The 24718-nt window shown below is 43.2% G+C and overlaps 2 protein-coding genes across 5 annotated transcripts; one reads left to right on the top strand and one right to left on the bottom strand.

Annotated features, from left to right (window-relative positions):
- The first annotated feature begins 55 nt into the window (after positions 1-55).
- Positions 56-20721, top strand: bcl2l13 (BCL2 like 13). Of its 4 annotated transcripts, none has more exons than XM_065956583.1 (7): positions 56-210; positions 1352-1548; positions 4004-4090; positions 5029-5185; positions 8532-8604; positions 8765-8893; positions 17483-20721. In XM_065956583.1, exons 2-7 carry the CDS (start codon positions 1407-1409, stop codon positions 18506-18508), a joined length of 1614 nt encoding a protein of 537 aa, XP_065812655.1. In that variant the 5' UTR covers positions 56-210; positions 1352-1406; the 3' UTR covers positions 18509-20721. The 4 variants fall into 4 exon arrangements, with proteins under 4 accessions (XP_065812655.1, XP_065812653.1, XP_029134272.2 ...); XM_065956581.1 differs by having other exon boundaries at positions 4001-4090; XM_029278439.2 differs by having other exon boundaries at positions 75-247; positions 4001-4090.
- A 103-nt stretch (positions 20722-20824) lies between these two features.
- Positions 20825-23762, bottom strand: bida (BH3 interacting domain death agonist). Its single transcript, XM_065956584.1, has 4 exons — positions 23627-23762; positions 23083-23362; positions 21829-21959; positions 20825-21368 (listed from the first exon to the last, which is right to left on the bottom strand). Exons 2-4 carry the CDS (start codon positions 23312-23314, stop codon positions 21171-21173), a joined length of 561 nt encoding a protein of 186 aa, XP_065812656.1. The 5' UTR covers positions 23315-23362; positions 23627-23762; the 3' UTR covers positions 20825-21170.
- Positions 23763-24718: the final 956 nt, after the last annotated feature.

The raw sequence follows: 24718 nt of genomic DNA, 5'->3' as shown, positions 1-24718 counted from the left end.
GAAGGTATCGACCGGAAGCTCGTTCATGTGTTGTTGCCATGGTTGTCGCTAACTTGTGTAGCTTTTCAAAGCACACAGTGTGCTAGTGCTAACTCCTGTCTGCCAGCGGTGGTCTGCCCTCCTCTCTCACTTCTGCCCGGGTCTGGGGTCGTGAATAATCCCCTTTCAGCCTGTCGTTTGTCAGCACCTGGTGGCCTTTGGACGAGGACGGTGAGAAACCTTCAATTAAGCTTAATTTATATTCAAAGTAAGTTCTGCGTCTTTAAAATAAAAGGTGAACCTTTAAGCTAGCTGCAGCTTGTAGGTGTGCTGATGTGTTCAGGAAACCTCTGATCTTTGTAAAAACAGACTCTCCAGTGCAGCACACGTTTGAATTAAGTCAGGTTATCCAAAGAACTGCATGTCTGATTATTAATTAGGTATGTTGATATGTCTTTTAAATGCATTTTGATCAATAATGGATTTGCTTAAAACTTAATTACAGCCATTAGTTTTATATGTGTTCTCAGCCCTGGAGTAAATGTATCGTTATTGTAAGTTAAACAATGAGCCAGAGGTTGTATTTTGACAGCTCAAACCGGACGTTTTCTGTTCTTCCTGCAGCTTGACTTGATTGATGTAATCTTAGCTCCGCATGGTGTTTCTGAACTCCCATGAAGGCGATGCAAACTTCAGACAGCGACGATTTATTTCACAAAGCATTGACTTAAATAACGGTAGTCTAACGTCCTAAACCCCCCTAAAGAAGCAATAAAGGAGAAGTATTTGCTCTATAGCAAAGGCTGAAGGACCTTTCACGCCCCTTTGTCCACCACGTGGGTTATGTAAGTTGCATTGTGTCATCATGTATGATGTAGGTACAAAACGTACCCATGCATAAGATTGACGTGTTGTGGGGTTATCTCCTTTTCACTTACAAATATTATATTGATCATGTGCAGCCTCTTTATACCTGTGCAAGATGGGCATGCAATCCTATCTACCTGGTTTAAAGGTAATTTGAGTGCCATGATACCATCAGTTAAACTACAATATGATACCTTTACATGGCAACTAAAATAAAAGTCATAGGCTCAACAAAACTTGCAAGCAAACTCCTGCACACTGTCTAAATTGGCAACTTTTCAGTGTCACCGCCTCTCTGCGTGTTTTTAAGAGACGTAAACGTAACTTTTGCATCTTTACGAGACTCCAAATGGACTCAAGAAACCTCCGGATTGTCGACCTTTGAATTTGAGCAGGACACCGGCGCTTTCTCTCCCATTTTTAAACACGTGGTATTGAAGAAGTATCAGAACATTTTCACCTAACCTTCAAATTAATTCCTCCTCTTGCTATCGTTTTTCCTCAGGTGAGACGTCCAGCTTTACCTGTATGTGCCTGAGAGTCTGACCCACGTCTGTTCGATGGCTACCTCAGGCTCCACCTTTTCTGCCTCCACCGCCGCCACCGTGCCTGAGGGTTTCCATTATGAAACCAAGTTTATTGTGCTCAACTACCTGGGAATGCTGCCTGTTGGTAGATCACAGGCACAAACAGCAAGTGAAGGTGAGAAGAACAGCTTCAAATGAGCGACTCTATTTCCTCTTGATCTTCATATAATTTAGTCTTAAGGCCCTGACACACCAAGGAGATCATCGGCCGTTGGTCCTAGTTTGACCATCGGTGAGCGGTCGTTGTCTTAGTTTTTGCGGTGTGTCCTGCTCTGTTGGCCCCTGTCTGCCTTTTTTGGCTGATTCGACCATTTGAATCGGCGTCGGTGAGAGGAATCTCTCTGCTTGGCTGAGCTTTCATTTAACTCCATCTCTTGTCACAGGTTCAGTAAAGCCCCTTGAGCATGCCGCTGTAGTATCCCTGCTTTCACCCATTAGTGCGGTTTCTCCTTATTTGTCGCCTCCATCCCTTCTTTTTCCACTAAAGGACCAAGGGCTGACAACACCAGCGCCATTTTCAGCTTTTTATCAGACATTACGCCACAGGAAGCCTTCCTCCCCTGCTCTTTATTACAGTGCAACTTAATTGAAGGACGCCCTGTTTCAGTGCTCTCCATGTTGAGCAGTGCAGGACACGCATGTCAGGGAAAACGTCACACTTTGTGAATTCACACAGCACACAAATAGAGTTGTGTGCACATGCACTCATGGCAGCGGCAACAACAAATGTTCAGGGTGTGTGTTTGCAGGTTGCCACCTGTTCACCCGCTCAGTTTAGCCATCTCTCACTCTGGCACACACACACACATGCAGAGAGAGAGAGAGACTTGTGTTCGCGTCCAATGGAGACATTTTATGAGAGTAACAAACAGATGTCATGTGAGCACAAATTAAATTCCTTCAGTGTGGTGTCCAAAGCAGCTCCAGGCTTCAGGATGTCTGTTTTCGATTTTGTTCAGTATGTGTCTGTCACACCAAATAAACGCACAACAGAGTTTTTCTGTAACAGTGCTCATTTCAAAGATGATGCCGGCAACAGGTTTGAATACAGATGGGACAGGGTCATGTTCACCCCTCTGTAGTGTCACCTCTCCTTTAACAACTCGCTGTAAGTATTCTAGGAGCTGAGGAGACAAGTCTCTGTGACTGACAGAGTGAAATGTAACTTGTCCAATTTGTGCTTGATGAAGGATTTTAGCTGTTCAACAGTCCTGATTCTCCTTTGTCTTATTTTACATTTCATAATGCTCTGAACATTTTCAGTGGGTGACAAGTCAGGACTTTAGGAAGGTCAGTTTATGACCCGGACTCTTTCTCTACAGAGCCGTGCTGTTTTAATACGTGCAGATTAATGTTGTCCGACATTATCCTGCTGAAATAATCAAGGCCTCCTCTCAAAAAGAAGTCGTCTCTCTGGCAGCTCTAAAACCTGTTTCTATGGTTCTGAATGAATGGAGCCTTCATAAATGTGCAGGTTACCCAGGCCATGTGCATTGTGCAAACATTGGTCTAAATTTGGGGGTCTAGGACTTCTGTCCCTTTAGAATCAGGTATCGATGTCTTTCAATTATTCTAGTACATCAAAGTTTAAATTCTGGTATGCTGATAGTGCTATTTCTGGTCTTCTTCTATGTTGTGCGCATGCTTGCAATGGGCGGAGAAAGGCAGAGGAGTGGCTGATCCCTGCTTTCCGCTTGACCCGGTCCAATTTCTGACAGCCTGTCATGTGTAATCACCGCAGGATTACTCACACGCTGGTGGACCAATACAGGATAGTTGGCCGGCTGTCTGTCTGGCTCGATGCTGAAACAGCATCCAGGCCCAGAAAAACCAACAGTGATCCTCAGAGAGTTCATGTATGAGCTGCAGGGGCACAAACAGAAAAGAAAAGAGGGGGATCTGTGCGTCAGTTTCCTTCCTGTGTGTTGTGCCTGTGAGCTGTTAAACCATAAAGAATAAAAGTGTTTCTCTTCTTCTGGCTGCCCGCTTCAGCTGTTTTCAAACAGAGCTAACAGCGCCCACATGGAAATAACAAGATGGCATTTGTTGAGTGAGTGGACTGCAGATAAATTCTCAGTTTTTTTTAATCAGATGGCGCTGCGTCTTTACCAATCTGAAAGGCTGCACTCAGAAGATCTTCTGTGTGAAAGAGAACGCTCAGAGTCAAACCCCTGAGGCAGCCTTTGTGTCAGTTTTGGACTCTTGCATGCTTCATTTTGCCCCCTGCGGTGTAGACTGAATCTCGTTAATAATTCACATGCCTTTTATGCACGCGATGAGAGAACGAAGTTTTTCTTCTCGTTTGGGTTCAGCAAATCACGTGCAGAGGAGCGAGAGAATGACCTGAAAGTAAAGGGCGTCATTTCTGTGACTGCTCCGGTGCTGTTTACCTGCACACACACACACACACGACACATACCTGGTTCAATTGTCAAACTGTGTACACACATCATGTAATCATGTAAGTGTCATATTCTTGTGAATATACGACGACTTAATATTTAGTCAAAGAAATGTTTACAGAGAGTGAGAGACGGTTGTTTCAGTGACGTGGTTATCTTCATCAGGAGAAGCCCAGACGGAGAGAGAGAGGACATCAGTGATAAAGGAGCAGATAGAGGACCAACTGAGACAACTGGAAGATGAAATCGCTGCCTGTAAGTACGCACACACACACACACACACACACACACACACACACACACACACACACACACACACACACAATAGACTGTACATTACGATGGACAGGCGCAGAAAGGAAATTCATTGTTCAAACTAGGGAACGCCCCTTGAGCTTACCGCAGCACACGTTGGACTTCCCTGAGAACGGTACAGTCTGGGTGAATCAGACACTCCTCTCGCCTTTCCTCCTCCACTCTGCTTATCCGGTCTAGAACACTGCAAGGCACCTTCCTCGTCGACACAGCTTTTGGCCGTGACGTTGCAGCTGCTCTTTTTTTTTTTATATATCGAATTAAAAAAAACAAACAACTTAGAAAGACGAACACTTAAACATAAATCATCATGATAATAACAAACCATGTGTCGTGCTGCCATGATGTCATGCTATAACCTAGCTGACTTTCTGCTGGCTGTGAAAATGCAAGCAAGATCAGGGTCTACCTACCAAACTGTACTGAACCAAACCGGACCGCTTGGTGTAAATAGGGCCATTCAGACAGTTAGAATCCAGAAGTCAATATTTGACAATGTAAAACATGGAATGTATGCTCTGAAGGAGAACTTTGGTTCCTTTACATAACCACGGTTCAGGAGTTAAAGACTGCACTCTTCGCTCATCTTTGGTCCTAATGTGTGACACATTTAAAAACCGATGCCACAGAAACTTTCAGGACAGCCTAATGGAGACTTTCTCACACTTTCTGTGCAGTGTGAGGGATAAACTTGTCAGGATTCCCTGAGCGAGCACCTTTATTTATGAATGTGTAATACATTTTGTACAAGTTTTGATCTGCTTCATCAGTGCTGTCTTTGTTAATTTGATCAGTTTGTCTTTCCTTTGTTCAGTCTCATACATTTTTTTTCTGTTGAATGAACAGACTGTTTTTGTCTCTGCCTTTGTGTTCTGCAGCCGTTTCCACAACAGGCTTCGACCAGCACACATCTCCAGTGTTCTATCCTGTCAACCCTGAGACCTCGATTGAAGACTGTCTGGCTGCAGTGGGAGACCGGGTGGCCAGAGACCTCGACACACACCTGGCAGCAGCCGTACACACACTCCTGGCAGGGTCAGTGTGCAGCTTTCTGACTTGAACCTCGTATGACAGGAACACTGCATTTCATGACTCCTAACAAAAGCCGTAATCATAAAATCATGGACTCAATCGTAATCATGGAAACAGAAATGCAGGGGTCAGTATGGGAACAACACTGTTCAATCCTGACAGATGTCTTACTCCTGATAATATTTAAACACTGTATTCATCCAGTGTGAGCCCACCGGCTGAGAGTAACAATCAGAGGAATGATAAAGTCAATGTTGACTTTCTAAACTGCTGTTTTCTTCATTTTCTCCATGAACTCTTGAACTTTATCAGAGATTCAGTCCTAAACTATTCAGAGAAGGAGTTCACACTTTTACTTTCATGCTTTCCTAAAACGAGGGAAACACCCCCCCCCCCCCCCCCCCATGTTAAAATACCATCAAGATTGTGAACATTGTTTCCCCATTAAAGGAGTAATATGTAACTGTGACACCTAGTGTTTAAAATGGGTACTGTAGTCCAAATTCTAAACATTGGAGAGAGCTGTCTCCCCCCGCCCCCTCATTTTCTATCTCAACCACTTCTCTTGACCGCTTCCATCACTGCAACACCTGTTGGTTTGACCTGATAACTGCTCTCATATCTTGCAAACCGAGGGGCGTCCAAAACGGCCGTATGGGTGGTGCCTTAAAACCCCCTACCTTCTCTGGTCCAAACAAATCCAGAGCATTCAGGAGCAGAATCTAAAGTTAGAAGGAGGACATACTGGCTGCTGCATTGTTGTCAGAGAAGCCAGCACTTCAACATAGCATGTTTCCTTAATGTCTGATTATATAGCAGCTCTATATAAAGCTCACTTTATCATTTCACTCACTACACATCTTACTGGTTGGACCTTTAAGTATTTATTTACCCTTTCATGTCCACTAAATAACTAATATTAGAGTGTCTTAAAGATTTTAAATTCACATTAATATTAATCTTAATTTAAATACTAGCACTATTGAGATTGACAGATTCAGATTGACAACAGTTTAATCTTGTCTGCTTTTTTTTTTTTTTTTTTTTTTTTTTTAGGGCTGAAGATGTTAGTTCAAAGTCATAATTTCAAAGCAAAGCAAAATGTGCCAGATTAAAATACAAAGAAAGCTATTAGGAGCTGATGTGTAGCACAGCTAAACTAGTACATTTTAACATAAACCCCGTATTGGACAAGGCAATCAGAGTTTAGGATTTTGGCTTGGAACCTGGGGTAGCCAATCAGATTTAATTTGGCCACACCCCTGCATAGGCATCCCATAAGCCCCTTTCATGTCGGGGACGCCCCACAGTTTGAGAAGCACTGGTTTAGAGGCACATTTTGTTTGATAAAATGCACGTCGTAGCCCTCCATCATCGACACAATCACACATAAGGTTTTCAAATGTTTCCGTAGTTTGATACTTTTTGATTCCCCCGACTTTTAAAACAATAAAATCTTTTTATTAATCATCGATGGTATCCTCAAGTACTGGAGTTTTAAAAGAAGGACAGATATTAAGTCTTATTTTTAACCAAAGCTGCCACAAGCACAATAGTACATTTAGACAGTTTGCAGGAGTTTGCCTGTCAATCAAAACAACATTTTTAAACATTTGGTGTCTAGGACTTCTATTTTTGTTGCACTAGTATCGAAACAGGTACCAATATTGTTTGATTTTTACTAAAAATTATATCGAAGTTTAAAAATGTGGCATTGTGGCAACATCGCTTATGCCCAGTACACATTTAATGAAGCAATACGCCTTCTGGCTCTCTCTTACTTTCACCTCTGCTTATCTAAACCAAACAACTCAATCCAACAACTGTAACTCAGCGTTTGACAATCTCAGCGGCTCTTTGTGCTTGAAATGTGTGAAAGACACTTTGTATTGTGTTGAGACGGCTCAGATTATAGAAATAACTTTAAACTATCCAGAATCTTTAAAGAATTAAAAAGTGAGATGACAAATAACGATATTGAAAGGAAGAATGTGCAACTTTTTGATCCATTAGATTTCTTCCTTGAGCCCCAGCATGAAAACAAAATAAACTGCTGTTTGTCCACACCTCCTCTGAAGCCTCCGCTCTCTTCCAGACACACCTCCAACTCCTCTCCACTCGCAGTCACACAAAGAAGTTTAGCACAAGCTGCAGACAAAATTCTCCTTTGCTAGAGCTGCTGCCTGTGGCCTACATTGTTGTGTTAGCATGCTAATGTTAGCGCTCTTTAGTTAGCTTTTAGCTTCACATTGCATGAACATTTATCAATGTGATCTAAAAACATTAACGTTACTTCCAAATAATCAGTGAGTATGTTCTTCTTCTTCTCTCTAGTCCTTGACTAAAACAACTTTTATTCACAAGGGGAGGAGCCGGCCGTCCTGTCCATGTAAACACGGCTCTGAGAACAACACAGCCAGCGGGACTCGAGCTTCTCACTCATTGTAGAGAGTCATGACTCAGAGACACATTTACACAGGATATATTACTTGGACATGATCCCAGTTTTGATTATATTCAGTGTATGGCATTTACATACACACAGAGAAACCTGGTTCTTCATATCTCTGTATACTAGATCAATACTAGTATCCTGCTTTATGATTACTGCGTCTTATTTGTGCAGGCGCCTGTGATGTTTTATTTTTTACATCGCAAACAGCGGCAACCGTACTAGTTGGTAAACCGGCGTAGTTGGTAGCCTGTTCATCACAGACTTGAATAGATCATCTTCACTTCCAGTTTGTTTTGCTGATGCGTCAACGGCACTGTCAGAAACTGGGGTAACACAAAAAGAGGATATGAAAACCCGATCAAAACCGAAACGGAAGTCCATGTAATGCACTCAATGAAACAACTGATACTGCTTCCAGTAGAGTCTCTCTGTGGTCACCAGATAAGACTGAACTGGGTGTGTACTGGGCAACCTCCAACTGTATTCAGCTCTTAACACAAAACAAAATAATTTCAGTTTTCAGGTTTGTGAATCTTATGGCCTCTCATCACACAATAGAAAGCTTAGATCTCACATTTTAACTTTAAAGGTGACATATTCTCCTCCTCTTCAACCAGATCTCCCCAAAACATGTGTGTGAAGTTTCTTGTTCTGAATCCACTCTGATCCTGTATCATATGTGACCTTTAAAACATTTTAAAGCTGCAGTCAGATATTTAGTTTATTCTATGAAACAAAATACTCGTAGTAGGTGGACACAATATTTAAATTGAGATTCTGGGTATGGACCATTGACTATGATTATGATTCTCATATATATTATTATTATATATCACAGCTTCCATATGTAGAGCTTGTGTTTGATACTAGTGATTATATATTTGTGTTTTACAGAAGCCTGAACTTCCAGAGATTCAGAGACACAACATTTGATCTCTCAGCACACACACAGGGAGGCTGGAGCAAGGTGAGCCAGCCGACAGTTTAATATGTCCATCACCTTTTTTCATACATGTGTGTCCTCTTGTCCTCCTAATGTATTCTACCTGTGTACCTTCTTTCCCTCTCCCTTAACCTCTCTCTCTCTCTCTCTCTCTCTCTCTCTCTCTCTCTCTCTCTCTCTCCAGGTGTTAGTACCTTTGGTATTGCTCCAGGCTTTACAAAGCGAGGGACATTCACTTACAACTCTGTTAGATCTCGGCGTTCGCTTCCTGGAGGAAGATGAAGCTGGCTTCATCATCCAGCAGGGGGGATGGGTGAGTTTTAAAGCACACAATAAAGAGGAAAACATAAATGCCAAATACACTCATATTTATACAAAGGTTACATTAAAATTAAATAAGGCGAGATGTGACTTTCTGATCGGCATGTCCCTGGTCTCAGAACCCATCGAGTATCGTCTGACGATGACACGACCTTTGAGAGCGACAGCCAAAGCTCCCAGCAGCTTCACTTAATCATAGAAGTGATAAATGATGTCAGGTGGTAAATACTTTCTTTCCTCCAACATTTGAGCTGCACATAAATGCAGCTATTTTTCATATAGATTAATAAAATGTAAAATGCGCAAAGGCAGCAGGGATGTGACAGGAAGTTGGAGTATGGCTAAACCCCATTATTTCAGATTTTGAGTTGTTTTATACCGGTGTGACCAGGGTGCGAAATACCGGGGGTCCGCCTACCTAGTGCCCCAACATTATGCTGAAGTCTTACACGGATTCAATAGTACGCAATATTCAAGATTTCATGGATGCAAGCCAAATAAATCAATAACAGTCTATACACAACGCAAAGACTAACATAATTAACAGTACGGCCATTCTCACAACTACACAACCCCGCAACAGAATCCACTCAGCACACTCGCGCCTCTCCCACACGGGCACACACCACTGCTGTGATATAGGCCTGAGCACCAGCCACAATGCCTGTGTTTGTAGATTTTGTTCCGTAGCCTCCCTGCATCAGGGCCCGTAACTTCACTATTGATCCACTCCTCTGCGAGGTGTATACCTGGTCATTTTCTGAGAGCAGCAAGCTTTTGCTTTCCTACATACAAGGCATCCTAACTTTCCATCCTCAGTCAAGCCAAGCTGTTTTGTAATATGACAAAATATGAAATTAATATCTTGATATCTTTAGCATTTAAAATACAATATTTTTCGTGACAATTGCAGGTGAAATTGTATTTTCCCAGAGACCCCCCCCCCCCCCCGTCAATCAAGGGGTCAGACTGTATTTCGCAGTCTGGGTGTGACTAATATACCAGTGTAAAATGCTGGAACATGCACGTCATAACCGCAAGTGCAGCTGCTACAGTCCACTCTGCATGCGACCTGACAGGATTGAAAATTCTCCTCCTTTCACTGTGTGTGGCATTCTGTGCCGGGATACATAGCGACGCAGACCAGGCTGGTGGCGCCACTTTTTAACATGAGGTCACATGATGCATTTAAAGAAAACGGTGGCTTACGGTTCAGTTAATAAAGCATGTAAGCACAAGGAGTGCTGGTTTGATTAAAAGAGTCCTCAGATTAAAAAACTAAAATAAAATCATGGTTACTTAGAGTTCCTGTTTCCGTGGGTGTGAGGATAGTTCATCCCAAAGCTTTCTGTTGTATTTATCACCTCCACGCTAACGCAGGGTGCTTCATTCAGCTGTGGGCGTGACGTCAGAGTCCGTGCCGGTGTGTGACTGTGGAGGGAGCGGTTTGAGAGACTCACAGCCTATCATGCTCATAACTCAAACTAGCCAGATGAGGGCGTCAGTGAGCTGCCTGTACAGATGTTCTCTTCTCCAGAGCCCCTGATCGTGTAGTGATCTACAACAACCACATCCCCATCAGAGATTAAAATATGCATCATACTGTACAATGTATGAGGATAAACCCTTAACAGATTATCTACATAAATAACCTGCAGCCCCAAAGAGAAATGTTTTCAGTGTGACATTACCATCATCTGTCAGAGTCTGCGATCTGTCTGACCTAAAGCAACATATAATCTATTAAACATCCCTCTGTTCAAAGTTTAGAACAATAAAGTGATTGTATTTCTGTTACACAAGACGTTGCCCCCCCCCTCCCTTAAATGAGATAAAAAGCTTTCACATTATGACCTCTGCTCGTTTTCAGTCTGCTGCTGAAAGTAATCTCTGCAGTTCATCTTGTGTCCTCAGTCACTCATATATCAGACGAGCTGAGTCGTCTCTGTCTTGTTAACCTGTCGTCACGCCCTCTCTGAACTTGTAGTTTAAAAAAAATAAAAAAAGTTGGATTAAACGACAGTCAGCTTGTCTTTGGCGATGCTGTAAGTAGAAAAAGTGGAACACTGCGTCACAGATGGCTCCCTATGAACGAGGTCATGCTGATGGAGGGTCACTGCTCTGGTCGCCATTACCTCGTCATAATGACGCTCTGCTCTTCTCTCCCGGTGTTTTGCAGTGTAATGTGTCGTGAACATAGCATCCAAACAAAGCTACATTATTACCCTGTGTTACGTCATAGGGGATGAACGGAGGGATGAGCGCATGAGGGATGAAGGGGGAGCAGAGGAGAGAGTTTGCGTGGTGATAGAAAGGGAGGGAATAGGAAAGAGGGAGGGGTGTAGGAGAAAAGGGGTTGGACATGACGAGCCAGTAGGGGCAAAGTGAAATCTCCATTAGTTTGACATCTGCCGGTGTTCACGCGTCTCTTCAGCCAGCTCTCTCTGCATCCGCTCCATCTCCTCCTGTTTAGTGTGTTCAGGTGAAACCAGGGGATTCTCCCGTCTTCACACTGAGGTAGGACGTTTTACTTGTGATGAGCGGCCTCAGATGAATATATGCGTGCGAGTGTTTACTCAGAGAGAGAGAGAGAGTGTGCAGCTGTGACAAACTCTCTGTGTGCATGTCGCTCTTTGGTTTTTGTCGTTGTGGAGAAGTTGCACGCCATCCTTCTGCACAGAATCTTATTTAATTCAATGTTCACTTTTATTACAAACGCAAAACAATCAATTCTGAACACGACATTTATCTGTTTTGGTATTAATCGGCTACAACAAACAAAAGGAAGAGGTCTTTGCACGGTGGAATGCGGCTTTTGTTTTTGTGACATATTGTTAAAAATCAGAGATATTCCGTGTGTCCTCGCCTCTTCAGGACATTGTTGTGACTGTAACTCAAGTGACACCCCACGTGAGCTTTGGGAGCCCCTCCTAATGCCTTTTGTTAGTTACATACGAATACAATGAGGATTATTATGACCTTAATGTGGTGCACACTTCATTTGGCAGGGACAAAACCCTCAGACAGTACAGCCTGGGGCCTGTAGGAGAGATGGGGGGGGGGACTTGATCTGGGGGTGACGAGGAGGAGGGGTGAGAAGAACAAAAAAAATGGCATCCACACAGTCAAACTCTGAAATAAAGGAGATGTCTGATGAACGTGGAAAGCAGGATTTATGCTGATTGTGTACAGTGTATGACTCTGGGTCGTCTCTCCCGTCCGTCAGTCTTGGTGCTCGCGTTCTGTTTCCCTCTCGTTCCCCTCGAGTCCTCTGACAAATGTCCTCCAGAGTCAGAGACAGTGAAAACTGCTGCGTGAGTTTGCACAACAGCCATTTCAGATTACCGTCCTTGTGAGCGCCACGTAATGTGACTCCTGTGGTTTCAAAGTGGCACACTGATGATTGCACCTGACCTCTCCGCACCGAGAGTGAGAGATCATAAAGACGCTTTGTTTTACTGCAGATCACTGATAGTCAAAGCAGCGTACCTTGAGAGACAGTCGAGGTACTTCTAAAGGCTCTCAGTTCTGAACTAATACTAGTACTAATACTAGTACTGATGCTAATGCTGCGTAGGAACAGTGATGTAGCAGTGATGATATTTTAGGACAGGGTGCTGTGAGGGTCTCCAGCCGGGGGCCGTGTCGGGGCACATCACCCTGCACAGTGTAACAGTGCTCCCCCCCTTTGTTATGTAAGCAGCCTGTCTCCTCGGCTCCAGGGAAGATGTGAGCATCCCTGTGCCACTGCTTCTACATAAAACTGGACTTCTTTATTGGAGTGCCTATGCAGGCTGAGGAAGGGCCCAAAAATAACTCCCATAATCCCCTAAGAACATCAGCACCAGGGGCTCGACTGGCCCACTTGTGGCGTGCTGAAGGCCTCGGTACAGCAGTGATGCTCTGGCCGAGTGCCACGGTTTAAACAGGGCACCCAATCGTCCCTCCATCCTCGCTCCTCCACACATCAGCCTCAGTGCTGCCACAACACTGTAACGATGACTAGACAAAAACCAATATTTACTGATGCAAACTGTCTAGCTGTGCCCTAACAGCCGGCTTGAAAAGGGATCACCCTGAGGCTCTCATAACGATGTCACATTGAGCGAACACATCCACTCTGTAGCACTTCAGTTTGAACATTCAGGTGATATGTTGGGTCTAAACATGATCACAGAACATAAACACTGCAGAATAAAGTATTCAAAACACACAGTTTTTAAACTGTGATACCATTCTGGTAAATTAAAAACAATATTGTTACCTCGTCCGATACCAAAGAAACAAAAACAAGAAATTACTAGGCACACAATATTGGGTAATTTCTTGTTATTCATTACCAAAAGATGCAGACAAACTCTGACCTGAACTCCAGTATTTCTCACTCATTTGTATGATCCAAAACTGAGCAGCAACGACTGGTCTTCAACCTGCCCTCTCTTCTCCTCTGTCGCCCCCTGTTGGTGGAACGAACTTCCAATCTCCATTCGATCTGTAGAGTCCCTTTGCACCTTTTAAAAGGGAAGCTCTAAAGACCCAGCTCTTTATGAACACCTACGACCTTGATAACGACCATATTAAGGATGTCAGTGCCTTGCTCAATGGCACCTCTGCAGTGGTCAGGAAGTGAACTGGCGCCTCTACAGCCAGCAGACCAAGACTTGGTCCATACTGGCGATCCTCCGGTGTCCAACCCAAGGACCTTAAAAAGTACAGAAGCGTTACAAAAGTATCTTGCCAGTTTAACGTTGCCAATAAATTTGCACCATTTAGACAGTTTGCAGGATTAAGCCTCCATTTTTGTTAATTAAAAAAGAAGAAAATATACAATATCAGGTGCCTAGGACTTCTATTTTCGTTGCCGTGATATTGAAACAGGCATCGTTAACTTTTTCCTCCAATTGTGTTTAAATATCAGTCCTTTTTAAGTCCTGGTTTGACTTCCCTCAAGCTGCTGTGTAACCTCTTACGGAGCCGTTTCAGTGATTACATAACCCTCAGAAATGTCAGCACTTAAGAGCAAGTGAATATTGGTAATCTGGATAGTGAACCTTTCGATATGACTCAGTTTTAATGTATCCTCTGGGCTTTTAAGTTTTTGTTCCATGTGGAGGGAGTTTTTTTTTTTGTTTGTATGTGCAGGAGGATGCAGAATGTGGACGGTTTGTGACAGTTGAGTGTTAATGTAGGAAGTGCTTGTTAAGGTCAAACAAAGTGTGTCGAGGTATTTCAATTTAAAGGTCGTCTCTGGTGCACTGGATTCAGTATTTAACATCAGATCAGGGAAATGTTCTGAAGCAGAGAGAGTGAGAACATGCAAATCAGCGACAGGTTAGACTCAGCGTTTACTGTTGGCTCCGCAGCAGGAATGTGTCCCGCTGGTGTTTATAGACTTTGTTTGTCTCGGGGCGAGGGCGGAGTGCAGCGGATCACACCTTCAGAAAGAACGACTCGTGAAAAGTTAAAGTGTTTCCCAGCTTCAAGCGTGCAGGAGCTTCAGAGTGGAGCGTCTCCTCAGGTGTGTGTGTTCTTTGGAATTGTTCGACCCTGGTTGCAGGTTTAAATGTTTTGTTTATATGTTTCTTTGTTCTTAAACTGTATATGTGTTCAGTGCCTATAGACGTGGACTACTCAGTGTGATACTGAAAGCTGTATTGTTAAACGACCACCTCCAAGCTGCTCTTTGGCTCTGTTTTCTTTTTATGTGTTGCCATAACTACCACTGTTTAACCTCCTGTTAAAGTTAATCAGATCAGCGTGTTTGTTGTAACAGAAATTTGAAGCAAGAAGCGACATGAGAGGGGAGGATCTTTATTGTACCTGAACAGGGTTGTCATGATATCAGAATTTAAACATCCATACGATACTATTTCAAATCTAACTATATCAAGACCTGTTTAGATACCACAGCAACAAAAGAAGCCCCACACAGCTTAATTTCTTGTTTTAGTTATCAGAAACTGCAGGCGGACTCCTGCACATCGTCTGAATTGCACAAAAACATCGGAAACATTTCAGTACCAAAGCGTCACCGATGTATTTGTGCAATTTAGACACCTCCTCTGCTCTCTGTAAGAGACATAAAGGTAACTTTTTCATCTTTATGAGACGCCATGAGGACTTGAGAAACCTCAGGATTTGGACGACCTGTGAATTTATGTGGACCACCACTGCTCTCTCTCTCTGAAATATGACTGCAGATCTGTAGTGTTTGTGCCCTGATATATTGTTCTAAAACACGTGGTATCAAAATGTATTGAACATTTTTGACGACATTAGTCCTAAATCTTGACCATCAGCAATGTCTGACATCACATGCTATCCCGGTCACGCCTGTGGAGCAGCCTCCTGAGGACCAGGGTTTTCTCTCTCACATGTAAATCAGCTTACAGAGGAAGCAAATGTTGGATAACGATGGACCGCTGTTCAATTTAATCTCTCTGCTGCCTCCCTCGATGCAGCTGCCGTGCACGACCCAGAGTGTCCTTGTAAGGCAAATAACCTTGACAGCCATGTCGTTTAAAAAAACACATTTACATGGGTCAAGAATGTCTCACATACTGCGAGCTTGTTCAGCTAAATGCTGCGCTGATCGGATGCAAATCGGTCATTAACACGATGCAGAGGTTAATGACATGTTATCATGTGCTAAGATGAGAAAGTGTAGCTGTGGGAGCTGGTCTCCACTGTCAGAACCTGTTTGTCTGCTGAACACACACACACAAACACACACCCTCCCTTTAAGACAAACACCTCAGTGCCCACTGTCTGTTTGAATCTCTTGTGTTCAGCTCACACCTTGGTGACAATTGAGTGACACGTCCAAATTTAACCACAGCCCAGTCATGCTTGGTTCCTAACCTGTGAACTCTGAACAGTTATTTAACAACGAAGCAGCTTTTTTAACGTCTTCTTCGTCTGCGTTGTGCACCTGCTCAGACAGATGTGACCACCGATCACCATCCATGGAGCGATGTGTTTGCATGGACGTGCGAGTATCAGATGGGTCGTAAAGACATTTTACACAAAATTCCTACCAGAGGATGATTTATTTTTTTCTTAACCACGATCATGATGGTCACAGAGTTAGTTTTGAGTGAAAAATACCAAATCTGTTATTATGTGACGTTTGATGGCACATTTCTGTTGCTTCGAGGACAAGAGGTTATCTTTGGAAATCACTTTACATCGAGGTCGACACACGTAAACAGGTCCAATATTTTGCTTGATTAACAAATATCTTACCATTTGCAATGCTAGCATGCTGAGGTGCTAAACATTCACATTATTATTGCCATTTGGAGAATGGTAGCATGCTGAAGTAGCATTTAGCTCAATGCACTACAGGGCCAAAGTACAGGCTCACAAACTGCTAGCATGTCAGCAGACTGTTGAAAGAGCAATATGTAACTGACACCTAGTGTTTAAAATGGGTACTGCACTCCAAATTCAACTCTGAAGCTTCAGTGTTTATCCAGCTTTGCATCGGTCTGTAAACCTTTCTGTGTTCTAACCTCTCTCCATTTTTCAAAAGCATCTCCAATATTGATCCTAGTTTGAGCACGTTTCTGCTCGTGGAGCTTATTAGAAACATGCAGAGGCTTTTTAGGTCTGGTACAATCACTTCTATCTGAACCACTTCTCTTGCCCGCTTCCATCACTACAACACCTGTTGGTTTGACCTGATAACTGCTCTCATATCTGACAAACCGAGGGGCGTCCAAAACAGCAGCGTGGGGTGCTTTAAAGTCAACTTGATTCAAGCCTTAGTAAACTGCGATTCACCACCACATCATCTTATGAACCCTTTAATCCTTCCAGTGTTGTTACCATGTTTGCCCTCAGGTCGGTGAGCATGTCAGTACTGTGGGCTCATTGTAAACACTCACTGACCTATTTCTGAGTCACATACTGTAGATCCTGCATTCCAACACCGCACACGCGGCACAATAAGAAAAGATGAGCATTGTTTTTTGGGTTACCGTCGACTGAGAAGAAGAGTTTGACCTTTTTGATATTTTGAGGATGAATGTGTGAGTTTATTTCTGCAGACTCCACTGTTGGATTTATTCCAACACATTCTGCTTCAGTAAGCTGACCTCTGTGTCGGCCTCTAACACTCTGATTATGTAACAGTCATATCATATGATCATCAGAGCTCTGCAGATGGCTCCTGATCCATTGTCGGTTTGCAGCTTTAAACCACTAGGTGGCATATAAGGCTAACTTTAGGTATAAAAGCAGTGCAGTTCTCTTATTGAACACTTACAATGCGACTTTCAGATCCAAACAAATGCTCTCTACCAAGCGCCCCCTTCCACATACCTACCCACTCCTCTCCTGTCCTGTTTCACCAGCAGGGACAGAGACGGTAGCAGACGAGTGCCTATAAACATCACGTTGGTTCCCCTACAGTTGCTCTCATGTGTCTCACTCTGAGTCATAATGCCTGTAGACACAGCTTCCTGAGCGGGTTGCTGAGGTGTGGCAGGGTCAGGTGGGGTGATGCAGGCAGGGTTGAGACTTGTAAGTGATTTCGCTTACAACATGTTGATAACTAATCTGTCTCTGTCTGCCACAGGGGGAAATATTCAGCCTCGAGTCGGAGGAGGCGCGAGGTGTGACCATCGCTGAAGACAGCAACGACATTTACATCCTCTCAGGAGAGCAGCATCCCGACCAGCTCAGCCCCCCCTCCTCGCTGCTCTGCACAGGAGACAACAGCAGCGGGCAGAGCTCCTGGCAGACGGAAAGCTTACCTGTGTCTCTGGCCGGCCACGAGTCGTGGGCACAGGTCGTTGCGATGGACCCCGAAGACGTGAAGAGCCTGGACAGCAACGAGGGCGTCGCTCTGGCCGAGGAGCGCAGCGAGAACAACTCGTCCAACTCGGACATTGTCCACGTGGAGCGCGAGGAGGCCGAGCTCCTGGAGGAAGGCGGAGAAGTGGGAGCGATAGATGACAGCATGATGAGCGTTTTAGGCACAGAGAGCGATCTGGCCGAGCTCAGGGAAGAATTCAGGGACCAGACTCCTCCAGTTCCAGAGCCAGCCGAGCTGGACTCCACCGCCCCGGCTTCCCTGCTTTCATTAGAGGAGCCGGTCGTCATAGAGACCCCTACAATCTTGTCGGCAGAGCCCTCCCTCACCTCCTCAGAACCAGAGCTGCTCCCTCCAGTCCAAGAATCTGCAGCCCCCCCTACCTCTGAGCCAGAACCAGCAGCACCTTTATCTGTTCCTGCAGTAGAACCAGAGCCTGAGCCAGAACCAGCTGCTGCCGCTGCCCCAGTGCTCGCTGAGGTAGCGCCCCCGTCTCTAGCCAAGGAAACCCCCGTTGTACCAGCAGAGCTTGAAGTCACCTCAGAACCAGCTCCTGAACCAGAGCTGGAGCCAGAGCCTGTCACAGTGCCTCCTCAGCCAGAACCAGACACTGCAGCAGGGCCAGAGGGCCTGCAGGCTGAACCTCCTGTCCCAGAGGCCCCTGCAGAGGAGCCCCCAGCGGCGTCAGAGCCAGACGCAGAGCTCCAGGGGCTGCTGTACGGAGGAGCTGCTCTGGTGGCCATCTTCGCTGTTGTGGCGTACGGAGTCATAAGCTACAGGAGGAAGTAGAAAAGCATCCTACTCAAGAGAGGGAAAGCAGAAAACATGAGGTTAAGATAGAAAATAAAAGTACCAGTACACACATGGTGGGACTCTCTTTACAAATTATGTTGGATATCATACAAGGCTGCAATTATTATTTTTTTTTTTTAAATCTGTGAAAACACGACATCACAGCAGGGAGTCCAGGCTGCTTCAGTGCACCGGCTGCAGACACAGAACGAGGGGACACACTCCACAGTTCTCCTCACTTTTGATGTCTTCTCTTCTAAATGTTTTGGGTTAACTTTCATGTGTTTGAATTCTTAAAAACTGCAGCTCACCATTACCAACTGCTAAGAAGAGCGTGGACTTTAATCCCGCCTCTGCTGGTTTCGGTTTTGGTTGTGTCAGTGGCTCTCTGTTCAGATTTCAAACGTAGGTGAAGTGATTCAAACAAACTGGACAACCCCTCCCTCAGCTAAAGTCTAAAGTCCACATTAACTGTTGCTCTGTCTCCTTTGCAGTTATGTTTTCTTTCTCCCCCTCCCTCCCTCCTCTCTCACTGTGATGATAATCAAAAACTCTGATAAACAAAACCCAATGTGTCGTCTGCTGATGAATCCTGTGATTTGATTTCATGAGTCAGACTTCTGACTCTAAGAGGGATATTACCTCAGGGTTGTAAAATTTTAAACTTGAATATGATACTAATAAAAATCTAAAGAAACTACAGCAGGGTAATCAAATTAAGCAGGCAAACTCCTGCACACTGTCTAAATTGCACTAATTCAATGAAACTTTTCCAACGAATGTGTGCAGTTCAGACAGTTTGCCCGCTGTTTTTGATGCTTCATTCGGCTCCTGTCTTCTGAATTCGACGTACTTTAACTTTTGGTACAGACGTCCTGAGCAGACAAACATCCATACACTTTATTTAACTCCGTTTTCCAATGACATCGAGTGAGTTTCGGTTGTTTTCTGGAGATTTGGACTTACTTATCCGTTATCTCGGACACTATCTCGAGGACTAAACGTTGCTTTTCCCTTAATAACGACTTAACTTCTTCATATCTCAAAAAAAAAGGTTTTAATGAGTCTTTACCTCGAGAAACTTAAATGTATTGTTTCAGCTCAGCGCTTTAGCTGTGTTGGTACTTTAACGATAAATCATTAAAATAAGATTATTCTTTACTGCACAAGTGATTCGTGTCCCTTTTCATGCAACATATTTGAGTTTTAATTTGAAGAAATGATGTATGTTAATGTCCTGAGATGATCTTTGCAATCGTCACACATAAATCTTTAAACACTTGTTAGGTCCAACACAGCTCTTCAAAACAGTAACCAGGAGTCTAGTCATGATGCAATCAATGTCTGTTCCCCATTCACAGAACTGCTTTCAGTTTCAACCCACTGAGTCTTCACTTTTCAGGCCTCACATTTTGTATACCTTCATGAATGAAGATGTTATAAGAACTGTTTTTTAGAGTCGCTCCAGCAAGAACGGTTCATATTAGGGATGTCATGATGCCAGATTTTAAACTTAAATACAATACGATTTCAATACCACGGCAACAAAAACCGAAGTCTAAATACTCTGTTATTTATTGTTTTTGAAAAACTATGGTTTAAATTGCACAAAAATATGTTGGCAACAATCTTATTTGTGCAATTTAGACAGTGTGCCTGCCATTTTGATGAATTCATCTCCAACGCACCACATGGTATCAGAGTATCAAACATTTTGAAAACCTCTTGAGGATTAAAACTACATTTATGCATGACTACATCTCCCAGCTGCATAAACTTCAGCATTCACCATCAAGCAAATCATCAGGGAGCAGCCGTTTAGTTTCCACAGAATGAAAACCCCTCACTGGAATTTCCCCCGGCCTTCCCCACATTAAATTAGATTTTTTTAAAGTGTGTTTTTCTCCCGTTTAAGGAATCATCTCCCGGAGTTTATCCGTATGAGTTAGTAATTAAAAACCGCCTCACCACTTCAATATTTGTATTATGTTTTGAGGAACGTGGGGATGCATCACCGTGAAAATTCATGAAAATATTTGATGCAGAAGGGATGTTTCCATGTTAGAGGTAGTGACACACGAGGACTCTGTTCCTGCTTTAAAGGGGAACAGTTCAGAGCAGGACAGATGTGAGAAGGTCCCAAACATGACATTTTGTACCCTGAGTTTCCTACAGCTCTGTTTGAGATGAGAATAAAAGATTGAAATATTTGAGATGTCGCTTGTGGTTTGTTGAAACGTTTGTTACTTCTTTGACCATCACACACAAAGAAAAATAACTTGCAGTATTGAAGCGTGAAATAAAACTCTAATCCAAGAAAAATAGATTTATTCAAGTAACAATGTACTAGTTGTTCATTACAAAAGTGGAATCATTCAACAACATCAAATCATGTACTTCGGCGTCAAACTGAAGAGATGCAATCTGTTGAAGTAAACGGAGGCAAATGAAAAGAGTACATTTAGTAAGAAAAATATTCAAGTTTTTTAAATCAAAATACTAAAAGTTTAGAGTGATATTCTCCCTTTCCTTAGTTTATTTGACTCTGAAACCTGCTCTGCTTCTGTCAGTCAGTAGGCACAGACACATCCTCTCTCTGAATGAGTCGACTTCCTCCGCATGTCCTTCACTTATTTCCTCTCAGGCAGTGGCTTGGCGGTCACCTGTTCCCCCCGCCGCTCACGTACTGCAGTGCGATGTTGAAGAGGTTCCTCAGCAGCCGCGGCGCCTGCTCACATACTCCCTTCACCAGGGTCAGAGTCAGGGCCATGATCACCCTCTCCCGGGCCAAATGCTCCAGACCCACACCCTGCCTCATCACTCGCTCCACCTCCCGGCTCAGGTGGTCTTTCCACTGCTGCAAAGAAAGTTAAGACACTGTTTATGGAAACTGTGAAGGCACAACTTGATGCACCTTATTACTTAACATTTACTTTGACGTTTTCTTTCAGCACATGGTGTAAAGAAAGGGCTGCAATATCATTGTATTTGCAATATGAGCTTCAAAACAACCATCAAAAAAGTCTGAAATCATCGCAATAACATAGACTTGCATACAAAACATCTTTATGTCACCACAAACTCTGTATCACTCAGTCTGTAAACGCCAAATCTTTCCACTAAAACAAAGAAAATGACCCCTCACTCAATCCCTTCCGCCATTTGGTTCATTCCCTTTCCGTCAAGATTCTGTCGTTTGTAAATTTGTGATTTTGTTTTGCACTTCCCAGCCACCGTAATACTGAGTAAAAGATAAGCTCAGTGTTTTTCTCATTTCTAACATTTAGTAAAAAGAACCTGTAGACACACAGACTTACATGGAAAGGGGAGTTTGATATTTTCCCGTTGAGGTTCTGGGTCGCCTGAGCCACGATGTTGTGCTCCAGCTGCGCTGCGATTTCTCTCAGCTCCAGTGCAAAACGCACATATTCTGCATCGTCACCGTTTCCTGCAGAGAAACAGGATAACCACAACTTAAGCACACTTTAACATGTAACGCACTGTGTGTTTGTTTCTATTTTCAGCTGGAAGGACTCGAGGAAGAAGACTGTTTCCAATCATCTACTGCAGCGGTCACACATGTCTTTGAATTTGAATTGCCCCCCGGGGATGACTAAAGTTTTTTTTATTAAATTGAATATCTGATTGTAGACAAAACAAACAGCAACCAAGTGAGAGAAGTGTAAGTGTAAAATTAAATTTGCATCCTGAGGCTCATATAATGTAAACAGATGACTGTCCACTTCCTGCTTTCACTCTGAACAAGATGAGTTCCTTTCTCTGGTTCTTCAAATCAGCAGATTTAAAAACAACCCGGAAGAACTCAGACTGTGAGAGACGTCCAGAATTAATCTCTTTTCATCCTCCTTTTCATGACGAGTTAAGAACACCTTTGATTAATGAAAAGGATGCTCAAAGTCAGAAAAAATGTTTTGGAGCACTGATGGCGATGACAGGATAGGACCCATATTGACGTCATGTACATATCGGGCTGACGCACGTCACCGATCAAAGAAAGATCGTTGAGCTCTTTAAACACTCTCAGCTCGCACTCTCGCTTTGAAGACGTTTAGACTGAACTGCAAGAGATGACCACAAATCGTCTCCATGACAACATTCAGACCAGACTACCACCACCTTACAGCTGTTGCTGCTTCCTGTTTGTATGTGAAGACAGAAGAAGACATATTCAGATGCATTTACTTCGCCTGAAAAAAAAGGGGAACCATGTATCTCTTGTCGAGATCGTTAGTTGTGTGTATGTTTCTCCTCTGAGGATTAATTCAGTTTTCTAATCTAATCTAGAACACTAATTAAGGCTGAGCAGTAAAAGGAGCGTGACCCTTATAAAGACTTGTTGACCCACTGCATCTGTATATGATTTGATGCCCAACCCTCATGGGCTCATAAGACACCAAAGAATTCAGTTGCAGTGGTTCACATTTACAAATCACAACATTAGAAAGTTGCCAGTGTTGGTGTCCTACAAACAAACACATAAGGACACCTACCTCCTAACATCTATTAATCTTTATATTGTGGTATATTTAAAGTCACTGATGGTTACTCACTCGCCCTGTTCTGCAGCTCCACTGAAGGCTGAATATCATCCAGGGAGGCTCTAATGAAGACGGGCAGGTGACCGTCAGTTTCCAGGTCTCCATCCTCCAGACGGAGGTGAAGCTCCTGCCCCAGAGAGTGAAGCTCTTTCACGCACTCTGAGTTCCTACAATCCGCCTGCAGGAAGGTCAAAACGAGCAGGGCGGCGTTTGGCCCTCCGTTCAGGCTCCCCAGGTTATCCATCGAGAAATCACACTTGACCTTTAATCAATTTAACTTATCCTTATTAACCTAATGAGAGACATTAGTACCGAACAACAAGAAAAATACACGTTAGTTTCAGCAAAGACCAGATCCAGTGTGTTTGCAAGGAACTGCTTAAAACAGGAAATAACTTTATAATAATATTCGGATAGTGACGTCTTATTGTATGCTAACTAAATGCTAATGCTAACTTCTGTTACAGTTAACTTTCGATTAGGTTATCAAATAAAAATGTAATTAACACAACAGCGTATAAACTACTAACGTTTTTAAATCATATGTTGTACTTACATTCGTTTATTTAGTCCCTTGGAGTTTAAAGTTCAGCTTCAGATAAGTTAGTGATGCTCCATCAAGTGAGACAGACTGCACACTTCTGATCAGCTTCATCGTATGAGGGGACTAACGGGATGCGTTCAATTGCGTCGGAAATCAGTCGAACTTCCCCTACTTTGATAAGATACGAGTAAAAATCAAATGAGGATAGGCCTTTCAGTTTCGGTACCACAGCAAAATAAGAAAAATGCAAATCTGCCTGTGGGCTTTCGGCTAATGACGAGTGACGACATCAAGTTAACAGTTTCTGATAAATAATTATAAACGGATACAATTAGATAGTTTTTTGACACCTGAAGGACTTTCTAGTGCCAGATTGCTCCAAAATTAAACCGAAAACTGGAACTGAAATCGACATGGGTTTGTCATTATCAGAATTTATATACTGGGTAAATTATCGTTGTCAATTATCTAAAATTGCAGGCTAACTCTTGCTTACGGCGACTTTACGTGACTTTTCTCTTTCGGAAACAAAAAGTTCCGATAATTAAGACAGCACATGAACGCAGCCAAAAGCACAAGAGATAAACAAAATCAAACTGTGCCGTGCGCATGTTTCTGACTTTAGACCACGGGGTGGGTCCCTAAATGCACCAGCAATGCTTTTGAACACCATCAGAAATCAGTAAACTATTCCAAAATAAATATTTTTTTTATTTTAATGACAGAAAATTCACTGAGGAGAGTCCAATGGAAACCAAGGCACCAAATAACCACATAACATGAGTTGAAACAGAGATGCAAATAAAATGCTGTAGATGTAAAGACAGGCCGATTAGAAGAGCTAGTGCATCTTTAATTAATCTACCTATACATTTTTTACTTAATGAACCAAGTCCTGTGACTGATGGTTAGCCAGGTCCCTTTGGGTTGATGTTGTAAAAGTTATTTTGATTTAAAGGGGACATATTATGAAAAATCCACTTTTACAGTGTTTTTGAACAGATGTTTGTGTAACCTGAATGTTTACCGACCCACAAAATGTAAAACAAACCAATCCTGTCCTTTGTTTGTGGTCTGCATAAGTCTTACAACACAGAGAAAAAT

Source organism: Labrus bergylta, chromosome 7 (genome assembly GCF_963930695.1).
Source record: "Labrus bergylta chromosome 7, fLabBer1.1, whole genome shotgun sequence".
Taxonomy (NCBI): Eukaryota; Metazoa; Chordata; class Actinopteri; order Labriformes; family Labridae; genus Labrus; species Labrus bergylta.
This window is presented reverse-complemented; position numbering and strand designations above follow the sequence as displayed.

Coding starts and splice junctions, on each gene's coding strand:
- bcl2l13 (XM_065956581.1), top strand. CDS start 1,407: ATGGCTACCTCAGGCTCCACCTTTTCTGCCTCCACCGCCGCCACCGTG. Junction 8,605..8,764: donor CACAGGGAGGCTGGAGCAAG/GTGAGCCAGCCG, acceptor CTCTCTCTCCAG/GTGTTAGTACCTTTGGTATT. Junction 8,894..17,482: donor TCATCCAGCAGGGGGGATGG/GTGAGTTTTAAA, acceptor TGTCTGCCACAG/GGGGAAATATTCAGCCTCGA.
- bida (XM_065956584.1), bottom strand. CDS start 23,314: ATGGATAACCTGGGGAGCCTGAACGGAGGGCCAAACGCCGCCCTGCTC. Junction 21,960..23,082: donor GGAGCTGCAGAACAGGGCGA/GTGAGTAACCAT, acceptor GTTTCTCTGCAG/GAAACGGTGACGATGCAGAA. Junction 21,369..21,828: donor TATCAAACTCCCCTTTCCAT/GTAAGTCTGTGT, acceptor CTTTCTTTGCAG/CAGTGGAAAGACCACCTGAG.